Source organism: Buceros rhinoceros, unplaced genomic scaffold (genome assembly GCF_000710305.1).
Source record: "Buceros rhinoceros silvestris isolate BGI_N320 unplaced genomic scaffold, ASM71030v1 scaffold11323, whole genome shotgun sequence".
NCBI classification, from domain to species: domain Eukaryota; kingdom Metazoa; phylum Chordata; class Aves; order Bucerotiformes; family Bucerotidae; genus Buceros; species Buceros rhinoceros.
In genome coordinates this window covers 1-10,541 of record NW_010405384.1, presented here as the reverse complement: position 1 = coordinate 10,541, position 10,541 = coordinate 1, and the positions used below count along the sequence as shown (strand labels likewise).

The 10,541-nt window shown below is 41.9% G+C and overlaps 1 protein-coding gene across 1 annotated transcript; it reads right to left on the bottom strand.

Moving 5' to 3' along the window:
* Window positions 1-8,107: 8,107 nt before the first annotated feature.
* Window positions 8,108-10,399, bottom strand: LOC104488718 (chromobox protein homolog 3; the record flags this gene model as incomplete). The annotated part of the gene is made up of 2 exons (XM_010133694.1): window positions 8,108-8,747; window positions 10,305-10,399. Coding segments are annotated over 2 exons (222 nt in total), but the record flags the coding sequence as incomplete, so codon positions are not given.
* Window positions 10,400-10,541: the final 142 nt, after the last annotated feature.

The window sequence follows — 10,541 nt, the reverse complement described above, 5'->3', positions numbered from 1 at the left end:
GTGGGGGCTCCAAAGCACTGGGGGAGGGCACTGGACATCCGTGCACCCCACTTCTCATAGCTGCTGCAACTGGCTCTGCAGAGGATGGGGATGGCTTGCTCTGCAGGGCTCCTCAAGTGCCAGAAATGCATTCCCTTGTTCTTGCCACTGCTATCCAGCTGAAAACGCCCGAGAGCCTCAGGCACCTCCAGGGGTTGGTGGTTCTTCTCTGTTCCCCAAAGGCTGAAGCAGGATTTCTGTCCAGTTGAGCTCTGAATGTGGCTCCACCTAGAGCTGGAATTGCATCAGAGAACCTCTAGCAGCCTCATCCAGCCTCAAGGGCTTCTCCACCAACCCCTTCCAAGTAATTCCACCAGCCCGTCGGCCTGTCCCCAGGCCAGCTCTGTCCCAGTGGTGAAGCCAGGCAGGCTGGCAGCGTGACACTGCCCTGGGGTATTGTAACTGCTGCATCGCCGGGGGTGGCACTGTGACATAGGGGTGACAGGGCCCCCACAGCCCCATCCGCTGCAGCTCCACCACAGCTCTACCTGCCACCCCTCCACCCAGCATCCCTCGGAGGAAAGTCTTTGGGGTGCTTGGCACCGAGGCAGTCCCTGTGCCCAGGGGGCCCAGAGACCTATCAATCTGGTGAGAAGTTGGGATACAAATATTTCCTCTGCCTATATAAACTCTGAAGTATCAAGACATAGAAGGAGAATCACAAAACAAAACAAAACAAAAATCACAAACTTGTCAGCATTTAAACTTATCATGACTAATCTCTCATGATGCTCCTTCTTGGAAGAATTCTGCGTACAGTGGCTAAGCCTGATACTAATCAGAGAGAAACTAATTCCCCCAAGAGAATGTGTCCTGTGAAATATGTAAAAGGGATCAAACCAAGGAAAGTGAGTCTTGGAAGGTCTGAAGTTCCAGCTTGAGTAAATATGTAGAAAGTATAAACTCTTGTTTTAAACCTGCTGAGTGGGAAAAGCTGAGCTGTGACTTGCAGAAGTGTGCTCCTGTGAGACTTCTCTTCCTTGTTCTCCCTTCAGGTAGAAATGCTGTGAGAAACAATTTCAGAAGTTAAGCCCAAAAAGCAGTGTTCCAGTATGAAAAATGTTCATCCAGAATATCAATTTGCTTCAATATACATGTTATGCCTGTGAGCATATCTTCATAAAATATCAAACCACTGCAGAAAACAAAAAAAAGGAATAGATCTTACACTATGAAAGCATGAAGGAAACTTACAGTTCCGCTTCATTAGGAGCAGGTTAGCTGATACTCAAAATAAAAACAATGAGAAGCATACCCAAGGTTGTCTTTCAGTCTGTAAAACTCCTACAAATAAAGAGCTCTATCGATAAAGTTAAACCAATTCGGAGTCTTGGATCTCAGGCCCAAGAAAACCCTTCAGCCTAATGAAGATGATGATGGAAAAAGGCAATGCTGCAGTACACAGCAGAGGCATTAGCTGAAAGAGACCATTTCTAATTGAAAGTATTTAATCTATAAATGATTTAGAAGAAAAAAACCACAAAACCCAAAACCCGAGCCCTCCATCTTCTTTTCAGTTTGATTTCCTAGAGCAGACATGTGCCTTCAGATGTGCAAATATTCTTAGCTGTGGATTTTAAAACACCTTCAAGTTGTGAACAAGGTGGAGATTTGCTCATCTTCCATCCAAAGACTCATCATTTCTCTTTGCTCTGAACGGGCAAATGTGTTCCACTTAAAATCTTGTGATACTACATTGCACATGGTCTCCACATCCTACCTTGACATTAGAACTATCTTTAGGGTTATGTCGTAAAACTTCCTTGGATAAAATTAAGCAGTATCAGCGCATTTGTATCTTAGACAAGTTGGTGAGTGAACCAACTAGGGAAGGCACCCCCTCTGGACTTGTTTGCAAACAGAGGACTTGTGGGTGATGGGATGCTGTCTTGGGCAGAGTGATCATGAAATGATAGAGCTTTTGATGCTCAAAGAGGTAAGGAAGGTGGTCAGTAGAACTGCCACCTCGGAATTCTGGAGGACAAACCTTGCCTTGACTCTGCAAATCTGGTTGGCAAAGTCCTTTGGGAGGCAGTGCTGAAGGGCAAAGAAGTCCAGGAAGACTGGACATCCTTCAGGAGGTCCTAAAGGTGCATAAGCAGGCTGTCCCCATGTGCCCAAAGACATTCCCCAAGCTGGCGAGGAAGAAGACTGGCCTGGCAGAACAGAGAGCTTGGCCTGGAACTCAGGAAGAAAATGAAGGTCTTTGGCCTATGGAGGAAGGGGCAGACCACTCAGGAAGACTACAAAGATCTTGTGAGACTGTGCAGGGAGAAGATTAGACAGGTCAAAGCCTAACTAGAACTAATCTGACCACTGCCATACAAGACAATAAAAAATGTTTCTATAAAAATTTTCACAACAAAAGGAGGGCTAAGGAGAATCTCCAGCTTTTACTGGATGGGGACGTAAACATAGCGATGAGGAAAAGGCTGAGGCACTGAGTGTCTTCTTTGCCTCAGTCTTTAATAGTTAGACCAGTTTTTCCCCAGGTATGCAGCCCCCTGAGCTGGAAGAGAGGGACAAGGAACAGAACAAAGCCCTCATAATCCAAGAAACAAGCCTATGGGGCCAGATAGGATCCACCCAAGGGTACTGAGGGAACTGGTGGAAGTGCTCACGAAGCCACTTCACATCATTCACCAGCAGTCCTGGGTCTCCAGGAGGTCCCAGTTGACTGGCAGTTAGCAAATGTGAGATACATCTACAAGAGGGGCGGAAGGAATATTCTGGGAACTACAGGCCTGTCAGACCTCAGTGCTGTGGATGGTTATGGAGCAGATCATCCTGAGTGCCATCACATGACACACACAGGACAACCCGGCAATCAAGCCCAGTCCGCATGAGTTTATGAGAGGCAGGTCCTGCTAGAAACTTGGATGGACATATGCTTCACTGGATAAAAACCTGGCTGGATGGCCAGGCCCAGAGAGTGGTGGTGAATGGAGTTGAAAACCCAGCTGGCAGCCCATCACCAGTGGTGTTCCTCAGGTGTTCCCAGTACTGGGGCCTGTCCTCTTCACTGTCTTTATCAGTGATGTGGATGAGGGGATCGAGTGCACCCTCAGCCAGTTTGCAGACGACACCAAGTTTGAATGGGGAGATCTGCCAATTGAGTGTTGATCTGCCTGAGGGTCGGGAGGCTCTGTAGAGGGATCCGGACAGGCTAGATCAATGGGCTGAGGTCAACTGTATGAAATTCAACAAGACCAAGAGCTGGGTCCTGCAACGCTACAACCCCCTGCAATGCTACAGACTTGGGGAGGAGTGGCTGGAAAGCTGCCCAGCAGAGAAGGACCTGGGGGTGTTAGTTGACAGCTGATTGAATATGAGCCAGCAGTGTGCCCAGGTGGCCAAGAAGGCCAACAGCATCCTGGCTTGTATCAACAATAGTGTGGCCAGTAGGAGTAGGGCAGTGATTGTCCCCCTGTGCTCAGCACTGGTGAGGCCTCACCTTGAATAGTGTGTCCAGTTTTGGGCCCCTCACTGAAAGACACTGAGGTGCTGGAGCATGTCCAGAGAAGGGTAACAAAGCTGGTGAAGGATCTAGAGCACTAGTCCCACGTGGAGCGGCTGAGGGAACTGGGGTTTTTTAGTCTGGAGAAAAGAAGGCTCAGGGGAGAGCTCACTCTCTACAACTACCTGAAAGGAGCTTGTAGCAAGGTGGGGGTCAATCTCTTTTCCCAGGTAACAAGTGATAAGGCAAGACAAAATAGCCTGATGTTATGCCAGGGAAGGTTTAAATTGGATATTAGGAAAAATTTTGGCACTGGAACTGTTACAAGCGCTGGAACTAGTTGCCAAGGGAAGTGGTGAAGTCACCATCCTTGGAGATATTTAAAAGATGAGTAGATGGGGTGCTGAGGGACATGGTTTCATGCATGGACCTGAAAGTATTCGGTTTATGGTTGGACTTGGTGATCTTAAAGGTCATTTCCAAACAAAATGATTCCATGATTCGAAGTTTCTTTAATGTGCCCTTTCTTTATAAAGGCAGAACTTCCTGATTGTTGACCCTGCTTATAAAAGTCAGGCAACAAGGCCCAGTGGTTTTGATAAAGTTTCTGAACCAAAATGCACACAGATTTCAAACGGGAACTCTGTGCAGAGCAGTGTACCTGCATAAGACCACTAGTTGTGGAAAGGAGGAATCAGACATAAAAGTCAATGATGCTCCACTGGTCTGGCAAACCAAGGGATCTGTACATTCAACCACGGAAACAAACCAAGCACCGCCATCCAACACCATACACAGAAGGGCTACCTTTTCACCAGATTAAAATAATTTTGCAGGCACTGCAATGAATGGAAGTACGTGACCATTTACTAAAACCATTATCTAGTAAGGAAATCCATCACAAAAGGTCACTGCATTCTCAGACACCATGCCATCAAATGACGGCATTTTAGATGTAGAAACATGAACTTCCATTTGGCAGGTGCCACCTGGAGCCCTGCTCCATATCCAATTCTCCCACCACATTACTAAATCCCACAGCACTCTACAAGGAAGAAAAGCACTGTTCCCACTTGCATGGGGGTGGACCTCTTCTCTAGGGCAAGAGCTTCAATTTTCCTTTGCATAATTTTTTTTTTTAATTTGAAATGAGAGGCCAGAGTACTTTGATAGGAGTCCCTGAAAGGGATTTTGGGAGATGGAATTTTTCCATTTGAACTTCAAAACAACGATGTTATCCAAGCTGACAGCTTCCCAAACAGGAAGAAGCAGGAGTGAAGCTCAAAGCTTCTGCAGTTCTTTCCTCGCCCTGCTGAGTTGAAGGCACCACCAAACACTTTTACTTCAGCTGCTGCACGCTTTCTCATCTTGTCACAACTAATGGCTGGGAGAACAGCAAACATTATCAAGTGGAAACTGCCCTCAAACAGTATACACCTCAGACACATAAGCTCCACAACAGATAGCCAGCATACTCACTCTGCAAAACCAAACCACTCGAGCCAGTGGAGATGCAGGTTCATAAATCTACAGAGGAAACCGTGGCTTTGTTTGACCCTGCCACTTTTTGGCCCAGGAACCATACAGACGTATTTCTATAGGATTGCACTTCAGCTTGTAAGGTGCAAGACTGGTGCAGTAAGGTGCAGTAAGTCTGTGGAGCAAAACTTTTCATTTTGGGGAAGGCACCTTAGAAACGAATCTAGCTTAGCTGCTAGTCCAAGCTGAGAGGCCTCTGCCAGCAGAATACATGTGCCTTAACATAAGCAGCCGAATTCAAACATTGCATAGAAGCTGGCATTTTGGAAAGAAATTCCAAACAAAGGACACCAACAATAAGGAAAACACTGAAGATGTTGCAGAAAGCTCTTAGAACAGGAAAGGAGGTCAATCTTTTGTTCTACAAGAGCCTAATTCAGGCAAGTAATTAAGATAAATAATATTTTGCAATTCAAAGAAAAATGTACTTCTACTTACATTTGAAATTACAGCAACATATACAGAGTCCTAAATGTACTCTATTGTCAAGAAACTGTCGAGCAGTGTTAAAGATGACTGGATCACAAACCTACAAGAATCACCATGAAGTACGTACAATCTGTTAGTGCTGAACTGGTAACATACACTGGTGATACTGATAGCTTTTTTTGCAGGTACCAACAATATTTGTTTTATTCCATTTAACAGCAATTGTTCTTTAATTAATGTGCAATTAATCCAATACTAGTAATCAAATGAGAAGTTTTTTCTTTCCTAACAAAGGAGGAAGAACCAGGTTGTGAGAGGATGATGCCATAACGGATGTTGATTTGAAATGTGCACAACCTAACACTACCTGGTCACATTTAACTTGAGTATTTTCTTCAGCCAGCGTGAGCAGTACTGGAACAAGCACAGCTGGAGGTTTGGGCTTTCTTTTTTTTTTCCCCAGAGCGATCAACACAGAGCGATTGTGGAATTACAGTCTGGAACCTATTTGTTTTGGTGTAACAGAGGACAGAAACCTCAGCACAACTCACTAACTACAGAAGATATCTCATTTATTTAACCAGTTAATTTTAAATTAATAACATTTTTAAACTTTTTGCATATGTATGCAGCACATTCAGCATAATTTTACATAACTTGTAACTTTAAAGTGTTGCATGTAATTGCTATTAAAATGCAGTTTGACACAAAGTGAGTCAAAAGTGACACAAAGTGAGGGGAAAAAAGGAAACAGGTAGCAGTCAGCATTTCTACCATCATAATGTAAAAAAAATCAGAAATCTATTAATTGTGTCTAACAAGCCATAAAGTTCTTTAAACATGAATACAGTGCACTTCCACAGGCAGTCAGAAGGAAGAACCAAATATAATGTAAAAGCTGCATCTGGTTTTTAAGGGTTACAAATTGAAAAGAATCAACCTTTCAACAAAAATTTCTACCTCTACCACTCACAATAACCGATAACTTTCATCACTGTTTCACCGGTATTGCTTTGAATCAGCAACTTCACAGGAATTTGATATCGACACTGGAAACAAGCATAGAATCTGCAAAGTTTCAGACAGTAAACCCCAAACTGCAGAGTAACAGCTGTAAGACTCTTTAAAAGCACTCTATACTGAAGCAGCCGGCAGGAGAATGCCAGCTGCTTTGGAATTCTTGTTTAGCCCATGTATCTCTCAAGCTACTGGGTAGAAAAGTAAGTATTTCAGAATCATATAGTAGGTGTATAAATATTCCTATTATAGGCCCCAAAAAATTAAGCCATGAACTCTCCAGAAGGCTTACACACATGACAAAGATGGGGTAAGTAACAGGCAAGAGAAGCTAGCTAAGCTCTGAAATTATTGTTACCTGGTGCAAGGGAACCCCTGCACTAACAGGGATATCAGATTTTTCCTAGAGCCACAAAGAGACAGCAACTGAATTCTGCCCAAACCCAGTAACTGAAACTCTTGACAAGGCAAAGTTGTTACACATAAAAAGGCAATTTAGCATCAGTTTAACCACGGCATTGTTGAACTGTAATAAAGTGTTTTACAATGACAAGTTTTGATTCACAACGTAAATGGCTTTTGAAACTGTGTGAGGACAAGTAGTTACAGTCATGATTTATAAAAGAGTATCGAAAGAACATCCTGCACAGACTAAATTCCTTCATCCGCTCCTCAGCACATCCTATGACGGAACCCCCATCTTTTTTTAACCTTCTAAGAAAACATAGCGAGGCGATCTTAACTGTCTGACCTCAGACAGTGACAGTAGCGTATTACATGATTACTTTCTTTTAGTCAAAACTCTAAAGTAAGGGGAATTCTGAAGCAAGCTTGGCCATTGACACATGGAGAGGCACAGCTCAAGGCAAACTATACCATGGTAGTCAAAACACAAATAAAAAACGTGAAGATGAAACTAAGTGAAAAGAGCAATGGGAACTGGAGAAAGAATGGAAATAGGCAACATTCTTTCTCCTGAGTTTCCCACCCCTTACTTCTGCCCTTCTGAAGGCATTCTCCAAGCAGCTGATTATTAGGACTGAAACAGAAACGAAGTCTTGTTTAAAATTAGGACTGAAACAGAAACAAAGTCTTGTTTAAAATATATGACTTTTAAGTACCTCCATTAAACTATTCCACTTCAAAGGCAGAGCTATGTAGGAATTCTTCAGCTGACGGCCTGAAGAATAATTCCATGAGAACCACCGCTCGTTATGCTATACCTGAAATTAAAGCAAAGGCTGGTGGTGTCAACACATGTCAAATATCCCCCAATACACTTGGGGAGGCTACTTGGCCTTGTGACAGCAGTATGGCACCTCGGCAGTATGGCTGCTATCTGTGACTTCAGCAAGATCCCGAAGCACATCCATTTCACAGGCCCTCCTGGCTGAAAAGAACTATGCCTCAGGCACTGCTCACTGAAAAAATACAAAGAATTAAAGCCTGACATTTTTCTGGCATTGTGATTACAGAGTAGCAATGGGGTAATATTAGTTAATCAATCCACACACACTCCCAAAAACAACTTGCAGTTAAATATATTATGAATTGAGAGCTTAACATATCAAAAGTTCAGAAATATCATACCGCTTCAAAAGAGTCACAGCCTATCAGTATAAAGGAAGAATATAAAACTATTTTATTGACCACTGTTCACCAGTATTTACAATAAAGTAAACAATATACAGTCTGGTAACATTCAAATTACTACAAAGTTAGTTTTCACCTGGTCTTCTTGAGACTAAGTGATCCCAAATACTAAAAAGAATGACTCTACAGGTTTAAAGGGGTAAGTTTCGGTAAAGAAGATACATGCACATCAATAGTACAGAAGACTACAAAACATCTGTGAGTTTGTTTAGACATTCATTATGATTCTGTAATAACTATGGAAATTTATGAATGTTTTATAAAAGCTGTTACCTAATATGGAGGAAGTAGTAGTATCAAATGCTCTCCTGTGATAAATGAAACAAATTGCAGAAAGCTTTTATTTACTTGCTGTTGATGCAAAACATACTACTTCAAAAAAATAATATCAAATTTGATTCTTGTTAGAACATAGGCTTCTCACATTGCTAATAAATCAAATTTCAGGTTTTAATATTCATATATATAAAAAAGCAATGCAAACAATTATTGTGCTTCATCTTCTGGGCATGAATGCCAAGTTAGTCGCTCTTCATAAAAAGCGATTACGATCTGAGGACACTTCACGTTAGCTTCTTTGGCCAGCACCAGATCTGCTTCATCAGAGTCTTTCCTGATGTAAAAGAGAATGGGATTTAAGAAAATGCATAATCATTGATTCAGTCAATTTAGCAGCTCTTGGTAACTCATAAGTTCTGAAAAGAACATCAGCTAGAAATTGGTTTTCAGTATACCTTTCTCTATAGCTACCAAGAATTTCCACGATAATGGCAAGGTTTCACAGCTGCGTCTTCTTTCCACGTTTTTATCTTACCTTATTTTTTCTGTTTGAAAGGAAAATGCTATTCAGAGAAAACATGTATGCAGTTATCTATTGCAGTATGTAACGAAAGAAGTAAAATTTTGCTAATCTTGGTCTTTTAAAGCATAATCAAAACTTCCAAGTGAGACTTTACAGCATCAGTCTAAAGAGGTGGTACTCTCATCCAAATTGTATCAACTGTTTATGCAAGTAACTCACTGTATTTCAAACTGCTATTCTTGATGCTGTCTTAGGGTAACAGAGCAAACTTTCCAGCCTGAAATGCTTCAGATTCCACTGTGAACTGCATGCTGCCTTTAGAAGTCAGTTTTGTGCATACATATTGCTATTTATGTTTGTTGCCTACAATCAGTTACGAAAAACTAACCAACTGCAACTGAACAGAAAATAAAGCTTCTTTTTGTATCTTTCCTTTGTGCTTGATCTTGCCAATTATCGCTACAGAAATTCAGTCACGATCTATATTTTGCAACTTTGTAAGTTTCACACAAAATTTATGGAGAATTTGAAAAGGCAGAAGGGAGACAGAATGTTCCACAGCATTAATCTTCAGCAGTTGATGCATGTCACATGACAAATCATTTCTCTGGAGACCACTCAGTTAGACTCCATTCAGAACATTATGTCCTTCTCAAAGGCTGTGGAAAGCTATCATTCTTCTCATCCCACCACCACAAGAAATCTGCCCCCCAGCAAACGTTAATTCAACCTCTTCAACACTGGAAAAAAGTACTAATTTTATCCTACTTGTTCACAACTGCTTCTGTCAACACTGTAGCTAATGAAGTGGGTCTTCACCTACCCTCCCAACAGCATAAAGTCCCCACACCACTTTCCTCCTCTTTACTAGTCCAAAATGATAATCCTCTCCTTCATACTGTTTATTCTTCATCTCAGCCTCAGCTTCCTTCACTATTTGCTTCCAACTCCACTTGGTTGCAGGCAGAACAGCTGGCACTATGACTGGTTAAATGGTTGGCTATCCGGCAACTGGCTTCTGCTTATTGAAACATGTAAAGGTTAATTTCTGCCTGTCATTCCTTCAGCAAGGACACAACCAAGATCAAGCTCTTCCACACCATTCCCAATTTTTCCACGCTTTATCAGAATTTACCTTTCAAATTTATACTTCTGTAAAACTGAACCAAGAGAAACTAAAGTTATTTCGAGTTGTGAAGGAAGGGGGATTAAATACTGATTGCAGATGCCTTTTTTTCCCTAAGAATACATCAATAAGCAGACTACCAGCTTCTCTGTCTTACTCCTGAAATAAAGTTGTCTTGTTAGCCTAAATGCAACTACCTGCCCTCCCTTAATGTAGACAAGAACTGAGGAGGTAAGACTTACCATTTCATGAGGAACATAAGCTCTCCACTGCTATCTGTAGCACCAATTATCCGCTCAGGATCAAGACCCCTTGCAAACCCTCTTGGCTTATCAACCTATTGAGTAAGTTAGAAGATTGTTATCTAGTTTAAGATAAAATTTGGTTTTGGCATTAGAGCTACATATACAGACTGTTGTATATATATGTGTGTGTGTATTAGAACACAAAATTACTATAAAATAGTATAATTATAAAAT